The following is a 14,401-nucleotide window of genomic DNA, read 5'->3' on the forward strand; positions in this document are numbered from 1 at the left end:
CTCCAATTCTTATCCACTGGATAAGCAGACCCCAACCGCTTATCTCCAACCACCTCTGTGAACCGGAGTTACTCAAGGCTGTGTCCTCAGCCCCTCTTACTACACCCTCTAACCCTAATAACAACACTTTCTAATCACAACATAATTTAAGTACTTCATGATGATCTATGATTTCATTCAGTGTGTAACAACAACTATTAGCTCATTGGTAATGAGACAAAGTAACAATTGGTGACACAGACGAGAAAGTTGTCTGTTGTATCTTGGACCCAAACTGGCTAATAAACTGGTTGTCACCTACACACCACTGATGCCGGGTTAGCTCATCTTATAGGGCATGTATCATTTAAGGCAGGCCAAGGGCTTGGTTCCAAACCTGGAGCATTGACTGTATATAATCCCCCTTCTCACAACTGCCCTTTCTGCCATCGCTCGCATTGCATGCACTATAGCACGTTACCCAGGACAACCCATTATTCACTCTACAGGACATTCAGAGGGAAAAGGCATGTTTGAGCCAAAGTTTGGTCCCTTCTGCCACAGCTTCTCTGCCTTTAACACAGCCATTCCCTTTCAAATTAAAAAACATATTCTTACTCTTAATCTCTCTGTCGTTTTTGACAATCTAATAGCACTCCTATAAATTATACCACTGCCTCAGATATTGTAAAGCAAGAAGCATCTTCTCTTGTTGGCATTGTCATTAAAGGCTGGAATTCTCATTCTGACTAATAGCAGCCCAAATGCCAGAATTACTTGTGTTACACAGTTAAATCTTGGGTAAGCCACACTTGTTTTACAGGTTTCTGGGAACTCAAAGGATGGAGGTTAGTGCTCTTCTCTTCAGTGACGTGTCCCATGCAACCATTAGACGGAAAAATGCTGGCTCAGATGCTGCCTGCCATTAACGGATGTGCCAGTGACTGAAGCAGTTCTGTCAGTCAGTTATGTTTGAAGTTATGTGTTCAGTAAAAACTGGGCCACACTAACAGTTTGGTGGTTAAATTGCTAATGAGTTTGTCCCATCCACACATGTGGCTATTGTGTTGTGCCTGGACCTTCACTTACAGCTGGACAATGGAGCACTGTTCTAACATTCTAATCCATACAGCAAACACTGGTGTATGAGTTCCTTTCAAACTGAATTCAGTTGCTTTTATTATGAAAACAAGAGAACATTGTATTGTATATATGCAATTCTGAACTGAGATTACACAGCAATTTGCAAACAGACCCTATTTTAACTGGCAGAAGATCTGCCAAATGAATGCAGAATAAATAATTCCAACAGGTTTTCTACACGTCTCACCAAGAATCGCAGACAGGTCCTCCCATTTCATACAGTCTGGTAGTACAATATTTATTTTCAGTTGAAGTGTTACATGTTGAGCAACAAACTTACAGTTGTCTTCAGCCACAAATTTAATGCAAAGATAAACAGTCAGGACTATCCCAATGACTTATTGAACACTAAAGAACTGGCAAATCAGATGACATAATATATACATAATGTCTATGTACATATACTGTTGCACTTGACTTTAGATGCTGGACTGTGAGACACTGCTGTGCACAGGTTGGAGAGGAAAAAAAAAAATACACCTTCAAATGGGACAGACTGACAGACACATTCTGATACAAACAGCAAAATAATCACTGAAGGAAAAGAGAAACAGAAAAGGCCCATACAAACAGAAACCTTAATGAAACCGAGTCATTTACCAACCCCACTGTAGGAATGCAGAGAAACACACACATTCACACAAACACACACACACGCACAGAGTTCTCATGGACCTGCATTAAGAGGGCCAAATAAAAGAGTCGTTTCTGAGAGGTCTTAGATTGGGGGGTGACGGGCTGTCAGGGGCGGGGTCGAATGATCACTATCTGTATAATTTGTCATCAATAACAGGACAGTATGACAAGAAGGATGCTTTATTTGTTTTTGGTAGTGCGGCTATATTATGTACAGTACAAATACAGGCAACTTCATCTTGTTGTCACACAGACATGTCGTGAATCATGTCTTCCCTGTCCTGTTTGGTTGTGGTGGGGCTTTGCTGAGACACAGTGGAATTTGAGGGGGATAGCGGCCAGGCTGATTGGCCTGTTGAGTAAGAGGGCTTGGGGGTCAAAGTGGAAGTGGTTTCTCTCTCAGCAGCATCCTCCTGATGAAGGCTTGACAGTAGTGCCGGGGGTCAACTTCACATTGGGCTTCTCCCCTCCTCCGGCTGTGGCCCCAGGGCCCATCCTCTTCTTGATTTCAGCAGCCATGGTCATGAAGGCCTGCTCCACATTGGTGGCGTTCTTGGCGCTGGTTTCCAAAAACGGGATGCCCAGGGAGTCTGCAAACTCCTACAAACGATGAAGAGGGACAGAGCTCAGAAGTTTAGACATCTGTGAGTTTCTTGACTCTTTTCTTTTTTATGAAACAAGCAAAAAAATATTGACAAAATAATAACTTAACAGCACAATAAAGGCAGAGCAGGGGTGTGTTCAGAGGAGAAAATGTTGGTAAACAAAGCCACTGTGACTCATGCTACATGATACAGGAAAAAACCAAGTAACGCTTATGAGCATTAGCCATTTATCCATCATAGTAAATGATATACTATATATTGACATGCAAACATGGCTGCAACCTGTTATTATTTCATCTTTAAGGACAGGTTAAATAACAGGGGCATGAAGTGTAGTTAAAAAACAACATTGGAGGCAGAGGATCCCAAGGCATTGCCTCCATTCTACTGCACTCATCTCTCTCTTCCGGTGGGAACAAAACTCTCTGCAAGTCACTTAGATAAAAGGTTTCGGATACTGACTCTAATATTGGACTCTTATACTGTACTAAACTATTTGTTGCACTCAGTAAGGAAGTGCAGCTACTATGGCTGGTGGATTCCAAAATCTACAAGCCAATTTGTTTTTGTGGCATTTAGACGACTTGTGGACTTTTATGGCTTCCAGTAGGGGTGGGTAGTATACCGGTTTTACACCGTCACCGGTGTCACGTTCTGCCACGACATGGATTTTGCAATACCACCAATACCAGAAGAAACACAAACGTTTTGGTTTTCCATTACTTATCTACAGGAAAAGTCTGTCTGATATCACAGCGCATCTCTTCCACAGAGCACACCAAGACCTGACGCTCTGCATGCAGAGTGTGTGCGTCACTTGCCTGTAAATGTGCGCAATGCTGCAGCTGTCATATAAAATGTCGGCGGGACGACTGAGTCAGACGTACAGTTACGCGAGTCGGCTTTTCAGTGAATGTGTCCCGGTTATAAGCGGAACCTCGTTCACAGAGCAGAGGTGCTTTGGAGTGTTTACTTTTAGCGGCTTCATCTGCTTGCGTACACATGGCATGAGGTTGAGCGTTTGGTGACAGGAAGTAGGATACCCGAGTTTTGTTTCCAAAAGTTCCCCTCACGGGGCTGGTCACGCTAGAAACGGTAGATGACCATTAACCCGTTGCAGCCCACAAGTCTACTTGTAGTTGCTGAACCAAGTGTGGTAAAGTAGGAGGTATTTTTGTTTTGTAAAATAGAGAATAGACTTTAAAGTCCCAAATAATAATTTTTCATTGTTTATATGTACATGAAAACACATTGATGTGTTCCCTTACATTAACAATAGAGAAAAAAGAGCAAGAATCATATCCCCACCCCTACTATACACCTATGTAAAAGACCCAGAGATGAAAAAAAGTATGTAACACGATATACTGTGAAACCGCCAGAATATGAAAAAATACTGTGATACAGATTTTTAGTCATGCCGCCCAGCACGAGCTTCCAGTTTTAGGTCTTTAGTTCCCACAATTAAACTATTAGTTTGCTTTTTTGGCACCCAAAGCATGTTGCTGAACATGCTGTACATAACATTGTCTGGCTTGTCTCCTTACAAACTAACCACTCCCTGGAATCTTCATTGATGTCTTTTTTCCATTTTTCATTAAAACGTTTTTATGACCTTCGCCTCTTTGGCCTGTGTCTCCTCCTGAGAGGTTTCGTCTGCAGACCCCTTTACCCCGGCCATGTAACGTCGGGGCTTCATAGTAATTGTTGATGTTACCATAAAGAAATTAAATAAGCTTAATGTTGGTGCATCTAGCAGAGAGGCACAGAGAGGCGGTGTGTCTGCAGCTTAGGGTTGCCTGGTGTGGTGGCTGTTTTAGCAAAGTCTTGTTGGTATTTAACCATTATGGGTACTATGAATGCTCAGCTGGGTCTTATAGGTACAGTTGATCAGACAGTATAAGTCAAAGCTTCCTGAGAATTAATCAGATTTGAGTTTTGTGGCTGGACATAGCTGTTATAACAGTAAAGTTAGCTAAAACTTCACCCTGAAGCAGTAAAAGGACTTCGCATGTTCCTTCCTGACCAGTCTGTATGCTAACCGAAAGAAATAACAGCACATAAAAGTGTGACTCAAATTATATATTATATTATAATATTAGCAACTAGTTTTCTAAATGACAGAATGATCAATGTTATGTCAGAACGTATGATTTCTTTTTAATAAAAGTAATTGTTAAGGGCTCCACTGTGGGGATGGATAATCTTAATCACAGGTGTATTTAACAAGAAATGAAAAATTAATCATTACAGAGGTAAATGTTACAGTTGGTCATGATTTTAGGCGATACTGCCAAGCTCTGGTTTGGAGCCAACTGATGGTCACTGTGCAGAAAACATAGGATTTTTGAGGATTTTTAAACAAGGTTACTGAACTTTCTCTACAAAAAACTAAAACCAAAAGTAATCGCTCAAAGCATGTCATAAAGAAAACGTCTTTCAATATGAACACGCAGGACAAAAGGAGGAGTCAAATAATATTATTAATGATGATAATAATAATAATAACTTAGTAGAGTAGTAAGCTGAGGTGTGCTGTTTAAATGTGTATACATGTCTGAATGTGTATCAGTTCATGTGTGTGGGTTTTTTAATGTGTCAGTACAGTTCAAACAAGTGCTTGTTCGAACACTAAATAGCATCCAAATATCATTGTCTGATAGGAACTGCATTTGACAATATCTGACCATTTCTGAAGCAGACCAACACGCCCACTTTGTGCTGTTATTGGTACGTTTGTGAGAAAGTGGGCGGTTCATCAACTTCTTTCTCAAGCCTTTTTATTAAATTCCTTGCAAAATATCCTAGTGTGTGATTGTAACACCATACATTTCTGGCTGGAGGATTAATGGGGCCCATGAAAACAGGCTCCTCATGCTGCTTTCAAAAGAATGCGGCCATTCAGGAGAGGTTGAAACACTTGAAATGTTGCTTTTAGACCTTGACGACAAGTTGTAACAACTGGTTCATTTGCAGCACGCAAAGGCCTTAGGTGAACACTGAGGTGGAAAGATTTCTGTCTTTGTTGATAATGAATGCAAGATATACATGTTTAAAACTAAGCAGCAATCTCTTAGATCTTTGCTATTACCTTCTGCTATAGTATAGTCATATATGCTGTAGGTACGACCTTGTTGCGGCTCTGGGCTGTAGGTCTCGCCTAGGTATGGCCTAGTAGGCCCCCACCAGACTAATTTTAGATTCTCATATTTTTTTCAAGGGCAACCCAGCTTAGGCCGTCAATATAGGACATCTTTCAATACCTCACTCTAGTCTATTACATGTCGTGTAAATTCAAAGACACAGAATACCTGCTAGCAGGAAGAACACGGTAGAGAATAGGGACAGTCCAGAACATAAACAACAATAAGCAAGAAAACATTTGTTTGCGCTAATAAAATATTTGTGTTCTTTACCTTTGCTGTTGTGTAATCCACCACCTTTTTTGTCGTCAGGTCACATTTGTTCCCAACCAATAGCTTGTTGACATTTTCACTGGCATAGCGGTCAATTTCCTGAAGCCACTGCTTGACATTGTTGAAGGACTCCTGGCAAAGGAAACAGATAAACATTAGAACCGAGCTACATCTGCTACTTTTTTTTTTTTTTCCCAAATAAGTTTGCACTGGTTTTAAGCGCTTTTGCGACAGGGAGTAAGTTTAACACACTGCAAGTACAGAATAAAATATAAGAGAGCAAGTAAGACACACTGCTGCATTACGTTACAGTTAAAGTTTTACTGTTTCAAAGTTCCTTCATGTTGATAAGACAACTGGGGCATACTATATCATATCTCTATTTGAACATACAGAGGATAGTGTGGCTGCAGCGATTTGTAACTTCTGCAGCATTATGCAACACCAGCAATCCTACATGAGGAACTTGCATTACATTTATACCATGTTTTGTCAGCAGTATGCGTTCACTTAAGTAGTAGGTAGTTGGTAGGTTCCTTCTTCCTGAGGTAAAATCTAATCTGCTAGTATAAAAATGAATAAAACTATGAGTTTAATAGGTTTGAAAATGGTTCCGGATACTTGCCTGGTCTGTGACATCGTACACTACAATGATACCATGAGCACCTCTGTAGTAGCTGGATGTGATTGTACGAAACCTCTCCTGACCCGCTGTATCCCACTGTCAAAGGAAAAAGATAGTATTAAGTTAAATATTAAATATTTAGTGCTCCCTTATAGAAAAAGTATTCTTGCAATCAAGTCTAAAAGGTATCCTTGCTTCATTAGGTTTGCCCCTTAAAGCTATGATAACAACAAGTTAAAAGGCAATTCATAGTTCATCTCATTTACCGGCATCTGCTCTTTACACACTTATTTTCCTATGCATAGAGGCAAACCTCCATGGATTATAATCTACCATGAAAAAAAGTGTGTGTGTGTATCAAAGCCTGAGATTTATAGTATCATTTGTTCCCTCAGGCTAGATTTTTGTCCACAAATTATTGTAAACACATCAATGAGCAACAGTGTTTAACATATTTCTTCACCACCATGAACACACACAGAAACGACTTTAGAGTAAGCCAAGATTACTGATATGAAACTCCCACCTGAAGCTTAACGGAAGCAGTAGGTTACTTACAATCTGAAGTTTAATGGTCTTTCCATCTAGTTCTATGGTCCGTATTTTGAAGTCCACACCAATAGTGCTAATGTAACTTTCTGTGTATGTGTCATCCTGCGGAGAGGAAGAGAGGATTAGAGGTTCACACATCCTGGTCATTTCCTGCTTCAGGATATGCATACACACAATCAGTACCATGGGTCACTACTAGCTCTAGAAAGTAGTGGCTAAGCTTTAACAATCAGTAAACTGGAGGATGTTACACTGTAACAGCAATAAAACAGCTCACAAGAGTCTGAGCGAAATCACAACATAAAACATTTTAGGACTGAATTCAGCTTATGGGGGGAAATGTAGTTAATAGAAAGAGCCCGTATGTGCTACTTTTTGGAAACTTACAGCAAATCGGAGAAGAAGGCAAGACTTTCCAACACCAGAGTCACCAATCAGGAGCAGCTTGAATAAATAGTCACTGTGAGGGAAGAGTGAAAAAACTCTGGTTAGAGGATATTCATAAATTGTTAACCAAGTGAGAAAGTTACAGATTACCCATTTAACTACATACATGGCTGCCACAGTAAAGACCAGGCAACACATAAGTGCCAATAAAGATCTCACACTACTTTTTCATAGCAGTGAAGGGCCTTCTTATTTGTAAGACATACTTTGATTTATTGGAATTGACATTTAGATTGAAATATGCTCATCAGCATTACTGTCTTACATCATCTGGCAGAGAGACTGAAGCCTGTATATTACCAGGAAAGGAAACAGTCAGGACAGTGAACTCTGCTGAGCTCAGGCATTTTGTCAGAAGGAAGTGTAGGAAGCAGGCGGATCATGTGATTGGACAAGCTAGCTGAAAGGTCCAGGGAAAAGCAAGTAGAGAAGCAGACTTTTCTTAGTCACAAGTTGTACCTCCCTACTACAGATCTCAGTTTAGTCCAATTCATGTTTACTAAGCTAATAGCTAAATAGTTGACACTTGAGCGGGAGATTCACCTGGATTTAAACAATAGGAACCCAGTTCCAATTTTTGTTCCTGGGAAAGAGATTCTTCCTCTAAAAAAGTCCCTGCTTCCAAGTAGGTACTTTCCAACGACAGAGACACACCAGTACCAGGGTGGAGTTATAAATACTGATATAGGGCTGGGGGATATGGCCAAAATCCTATATCACGATATAGAATTTTTCATATCAAGATATGATAATATCGTGATATATATTTCACGATATATATCATGTTTTCTGGTAATTTAACAAAAAAGCACTGAGCTTCACTGAGAGTCTTTTCTGCACGTTAATGTCCATAAACAAAACATTGCCGTAAAGCACATCAGCTGCTGTATTTGTGACATCACAATAGAGACGATATAGAAAACACATACGATAGACAGTTTCATATTGTTTAACCATATATATTGTCATATTGCCCAGCCCTGAACACAACCAAACTACAGCTTTTGTTAAGACAGCAAGAAAGCACTAGCTACTGCCACTTTCATTATACTGTAAGTATTTGGCACAATAATTTTAGTGTTCAATATCATTGCCATTGAAATGAAAATTACAGAGCCAAACCTGACTAGTCTTCCAAACAGGAGGATGCGTGTCATCTTAGTAAGTTCTTAAGATTAAGAGAAAATGTATTTTCAGCTCTTGAATTAAGTAGTCTGCAGTCTTCTATGTGCTGTTATTGACAAATGCTCAATTTCGATTGCCAAAGAAAATTGTTGAGGCCTGTATGGAAAAACTTGCATACTTAGGGTAGGGCACTCTTCTGTTACATTAAGATTATCGAGCCAAATGACTCAACCTTAACTCTGTCTTGCTAAAAAGTGGATCCAGACAGCCTGCAGCCGGCATACAAGTCTAAACTTCATCCTGCACCACTTACAATTACACCCATATAAAATTAAGCAATATAATGGTAATCCTTCACTTTAAACACACACTCACACAGCAATATTTGTTTGTGCAGTTAAACAAACTTAAAACAACCAGCTTCGCCTGTCTAATATTTGGTTTGTCAACCTGCTAGTCTTCAGCCTTCTTCTGTTCTTTTTCTCCCTCTGATCCTCTGCAGCACCACACTCATACACACTAAGTAGAGAGCCAGTGTCCTGGAACTGCACTTCTCTGACAATGAAGTATCCTGTATGTTAAGATTCACAGGTGTGAAACTCTGAGAATATACATGGACTTCTTGAGGTGTAGTTAAAGAATATGTGCAACGTCCTGGTTTGAGGAGAATGCTTTTGTCCTGGTACATTGGTCCAGACTACGTTTTTCGAGGGTAGCTCTGGTGCTACATAATCTCTCAGTTGATCTTTTAACATGGCATCACTGGCCTGGGATACTTATCAATCATGATCTTTATATGCATAGCGACCTTAATTTGCATTACAGAGGCAATTTTGTCGCCAGTCATTCCTGGGGTTGTCTAATATCATATGCGTTGTTTCAGTGCCAATACCAGTATCATAAACATGTCTGAACCTTAAATGCTGGATCTGGTATGAGTACACCAATCCAAGTAGCAATTTGAACCCTTAAATGACAAAAAATTCAACTCAAGTTCCACTCAAAATCAAATCTTCTTTGCTGCCCCAACACAGTAGTCTGCACAGCAAGCGCTGCTGTACTACCAACATGGATGTCTTATGACTGCCACAGGTAACTAGTGTTTTGGAGCAGCAGGATTGTAAGCCAAGCTGCCACTAACGTTAGCTCAGCTTGTTTATAGGTGCTTTGCCTGATTTAAGAAAGGCATTCCTCTGTCATCATTGTTCCCAAGGTTTTTAACGGGAGCTGAATCTGCATAGGTCTCCTCTTCTTGTTTTACAAACAGTTTTACCCTAGTCAGGCGATACAAAAATTATAGCAATCATGAAGCATTCATACAGGGCTAGTAATATACAGCTTTAAGTCTCACACTGGTATCGGATGAGCACTCGGTTACGACCGCCTTGCAAATTCAATTGGAATTAGTAAAGTAAAAGGAGAACAGTGAGAGAACATCTCTCATAAGTAGTTTTTTTCACATTCAACCTGTTCTTATTCATCAGTGTGATGTATTGAATTTTGTGAACAGGAAGTCCTTTTTGCTATGTTATAAGCAGTGGTGAACTTGATGACCATTTCATTCTCCTTCACTGAGAGATTACTGAGTCTGCTAATCTGTCAGCCAGCCGCAGTAACCACATAAAAGCCAGCTGATAAAACAAACAACAATGTTGGCCTAAAGAGCAAAGCCATAGTAGCTTTCCTTGTTAAATAACAACTTCCAGCATGCACAGAAACATTTAATAGGGCGGCAGATAATGCATCTCTGCAGGCTAGGATAACTGTCAGAAGGTGTGCAGACCGGATCCAGGCTTTACCTGCAGGCACTTTCATCATCAATGGTGTATTCATCTCTCACTGGCACTACCTCTCCACCAGCCTGTTCCTCTACATTTTGCTTTTTTAAATAATCTGGTAGACGCTTCATTTTTGGAACACGGTAGAACTGTATTTAGCACATTTTGGAAAATGTGCCTGTGTTGGTGGATTGGGCAACTGGCACACATTTTCACTTGCATACCTTTGAAAATGATCAAGAATTCAACCATTTTGTTCACAGTCTGGAGCCCTGAAATAACAAATAAATCCCAGCAAAGAAGTGCTGATATCGGATTCTGTGATAAGTCAAAACGAACAGTCAAAGTATTGTAATAGAATAAATTAGCAGTTAACATACTGATATTACATCGCCAGCACCAATAGAATGAAAGAAGTATTGTACAATTTAATTCTCACACATCGCCAGAGCCTGGCAGTCTTACCATTATCCTGCCTCCCAGGGCCATCCCAGTTCCTGTCTTTCTCATTGTAATACATTCCATTCATTCCCTCTTCATTAAGCCTGTGACAGTGGACAATGGCTGTCTCTATACAAGTCTTACCAATCACTGCTAAACTGTTGACTAAAAAACACAAGTTACGCGAATTGGGTAAAGAGCCAACTTTTGAGTTATCTTAATCAATGTGTCTCTGGCCTTAAACCTGAAATTCTCAATTACCATCACCCTTTAACTCTGGTCCATTTCCTAGTGGTATTCACTTTAGCAGAAAAGATCAAAAAATTCCATTGATAAGTTTTAAGCAGTGTCATTTAGAAATTCCTGCAGGCCCATAATTGCTTGTTGCATTTCAACTAGGCCTAGCGGTGAGGGTATGCTCACACTGTTATACTGTTAACCATATTAAATGTCTCCACTTTCCTCTTTTGACACAGACTCTTATTGAGCAAGCAGATCATAGACATTTCCAAGGTGTATCTAGTGATACCAAAGAGGTGAATCATTAATACAAGATGAAGTAGTCTGAAGAATGGTGATCGAATATCCCAGTAATGACAAGATCTAAATGATTAATATTTCAGAAATGTAGTTTTTTTAAACAGCTTGCCACTGAAAACATTTAAGAATGAAAAGGGAGGGGGAGAGAGCTTTAAGTGAAGGATTGCTCAACGCTGCTGTGGTGAAAACGAGGGCTTGTCCTGTGGCATGTGACCTACACATGACTAAGAGGCTGTCTTACCCCTACTAGACCATATGACTGAATCCTGAGTCATGCTAAATACCAGGTAAAGCGTAAAACTAATCACCTAAACAACGGATGGTTGCCACCATGTCTATCTTTATGTCAATGGTGGCGAGTGAATAAATAATGTAAGCCTATCAGATCTAGGCATTAAGTTAATCATCGACAAGATTAGAGATGTTTTCAAACACCTCCTATGGGGACCCATTGACATATAATCATTGGGATTTTCATATTTTAATTAACTCTAGCTGACATTAATTCTGGTTGTTTTGCTGATAATTGCGTCTTTACCTGTAAAACACAAAGGCTGGTGTTTCTGTTACCAGACAAAATTCAACAAGGCACCTTTGTCCTGCGATTATTTACATGTCAGCGTTAAACGCAGCGAACCAGTCACTACAGCTCAGGTACTGTCTCTGGCCCAACAGCTGGCTAACAATGTTAAAAGGAGTGTTTGCAAAACTTCATCGTTTGTCAAATGGCAATAGACTCTTCAGTGTTTCACACCAACATACGACAGATTTTCCTATCAAATGTCCACGTTTTCGCCGACTCAGATGGACATTATGGCTAATGTCAGCTGATGTTAGCCGCTAACTTAGCTCAAGTGCTAATGCTGCGTTCCAGACAACTGGGAATCGAGAACTTCCCAGTAGAAATCTCCGACTTCCGAACTGTGAGGTCTGAACACAGCATTTTTCGACCTCCAACTACAAAAAATGCCATTGAACACCATTCAAAGTCGGAGTTCCTACTTATGAACTCGGAGCAGATTCATCTACTCCGACTTTCACCATCGGAAGTCGGAAATTTCTACTGGGAAGTTCTGGAGTTCCCAGTTGTCTGGAACGCAGCATTAGCTCAAGTTGTTTGCCAACGCTAACTACTTGTTAGCTCATGGCTAAGCATAGCTATCTGGACATAATGCAACACATCGTTTGTAAGAATGATACTCACTATTCAGGATTCATTGTTGACTCGTTGTTTAGTGTATCCCCTCTCGTGAAACGTCTCTTTCCCCGGTATGTAGATCAACCGCGCTGTTTAGATGTGAAGAAGGAAGCGGTGGCTAGCTTACACTGCTCCCAAAGCTACGGCCGGCTGTTTGTTTCTCGGTAAAAATCCAAAATGGCTGCAACTCCAACCAGGAAACGGCTAACATTAGCCAGCTGGTTAGGCAGGTCGGGAATAGCACAAAATACGTTACTTAATTTTCAGTATGCCGTGCCTTTCTAATGGAGATGATTAATTCCTGCAATTGTCGTAAACCTACAGCGAAAAAAACGGAGGTATTGGATAATTCTTCAGCTAACCGGACCCTTTCTCTTCCTTACGTTGAATGTCTGTCGTTACTGCAACAGCGAACTGTCAGGGAGGCATTACGTCATTTAGTGAAACGTGGCAAAAAGGAGTCAGCCAGTGCTCCGTGTCATACCACGCACAATAGCTAACTTCCGGACATATTCTTCAACATAAATCTCTACCGAGTATATTTGGTACAATTAGCTCATGCTCAACAGTGAGGCTTTTATTTCCAATGTTTAAAGTACAACTTCCGGCCACGTCCCAATTACATCCTACGAGCTTGATAAATCCTACATCCATCATGCCCTCAGTAGTTTCCTAAAAATTCCTACTGTACAGTCTGCTATACTGATGATAACATCCCAGATTTATTTATTTCTGTACCCGTAGTCCCTAATGTTTGTATGAGTGTAAAACAAATACTGTTTTGGAACATTTTAAATATAATATGACATAGCAATAAAACGAAAATGCATCAAAAACAAATCACTTAATTGATACAGAAACTTCTGTCATGAGAGTTCAGGTTCCTATTATGAGTCATAGTTGTGTCATCACTGTAGGTGTGAATAGGGCAACTGGTAGCTCATGTCAGCACCTGTACACAGGTAGGTTTAATAACATGAGTCACTCAATAAAAAGCTGTTGCATTTATTTTCCAATTAAACTTTAGAATTTATTTTTTACAGAGGAATCTTTTATGATGTCTTTGCTCCTTTAATAAACGATTGTTGTTTAACCTATTAAAAAAAGTGGCAAATTATGCACAGCTATTTATGTTATGTATGTATATTTATTGTCGGATTGCTGTTAATTTTTGGCTGACCATGAGATATAATTCCAGAAATAAACAAAAGAAACAAAAGAATAATGAAACCACAAACTTTACATACAGAAACTAAAATCTTCACATTTGACAACATTTTGTCATCTGAGTACCCTGTCCTTTTTGTTTGTTCCTCTCAGTGAGCCAGATGCTCACTTTGCCCTGACCTATAACATCATAACCAGACTGACTCTTATGTGCTGTGTAGCAGTGTCAACCTGGACCAGCCTAAAGATAAGGGTCCTCAGCCTGACAGAACACAGAGGAACTTCCTGCTCAGTGATCTGTATGTCTGTTTGTGGTCATGGCCCAGGGCACCACTGTTGATCAGATATCAGCTCTTTGTTTCTCCGTGGGAGGTTTATCCAGTAATCTCCAGTTGCCTCTGGGGGATCAACTTGGTGTCAAAACAGTAGTTACAGTGAGTAGCCTCAACTCCTGAACAACAGCTTCCAGCCCTCTGCCGAAAACCTGCTCAGTGGCAGCATAAAGGGCTTTCTTTGACAACTGAGAGAAGTCACTCTGGTGTACAATTAATAAGGGGTCCACTTTTTTTCAACCTGCTCCTAAATTGTGGCAAAGATACACATTAATGGACTGTTGGACTGAATGAATGACTGATCTTCCACAACTTGGCCTTTAACACCTCTCCGTAAACAACAGGAAATGCATCGATCACCTCCTGTAACTGTTTAATCAGGAAGTAGAATGATCTACTGATCTCATATCTGCCAGC

General features: G+C 40.2%; 1 protein-coding gene across 1 annotated transcript; it reads right to left on the minus strand.

The window, feature by feature from the left end:
* Window positions 1-1,129: 1,129 nt before the first annotated feature.
* On the minus strand, window positions 1,130-12,912 carry LOC138588261 (ras-related protein ORAB-1-like). The gene is made up of 6 exons (XM_069658257.1): window positions 12,492-12,912; window positions 7,344-7,416; window positions 6,963-7,058; window positions 6,405-6,500; window positions 5,780-5,911; window positions 1,130-2,358 (listed from the first exon to the last, which is right to left on the minus strand). Exons 1-6 carry the CDS (start codon window positions 12,503-12,505, stop codon window positions 2,158-2,160), a joined length of 612 nt encoding a protein of 203 aa, XP_069514358.1. The 5' UTR covers window positions 12,506-12,912; the 3' UTR covers window positions 1,130-2,157.
* Window positions 12,913-14,401: the final 1,489 nt, after the last annotated feature.

Source organism: Semicossyphus pulcher, unplaced genomic scaffold (genome assembly GCF_022749685.1).
Source record: "Semicossyphus pulcher isolate SPU_LCO1_2020_fin unplaced genomic scaffold, fSemPul1.0.p SCAF_12, whole genome shotgun sequence".
NCBI lineage: Eukaryota > Metazoa > Chordata > Actinopteri > Labriformes > Labridae > Semicossyphus > Semicossyphus pulcher.

Coding starts and splice junctions, on each gene's coding strand:
- LOC138588261 (XM_069658257.1), bottom strand. Junction 5,912..6,404: donor TGTACGATGTCACAGACCAG/GCAAGTATCCGG, acceptor TTCCTTTGCCAG/GAGTCCTTCAACAATGTCAA. Junction 2,359..5,779: donor TGGATTACACAACAGCAAAG/GTAAAGAACACA, acceptor CATCGTTTGTAG/GAGTTTGCAGACTCCCTGGG.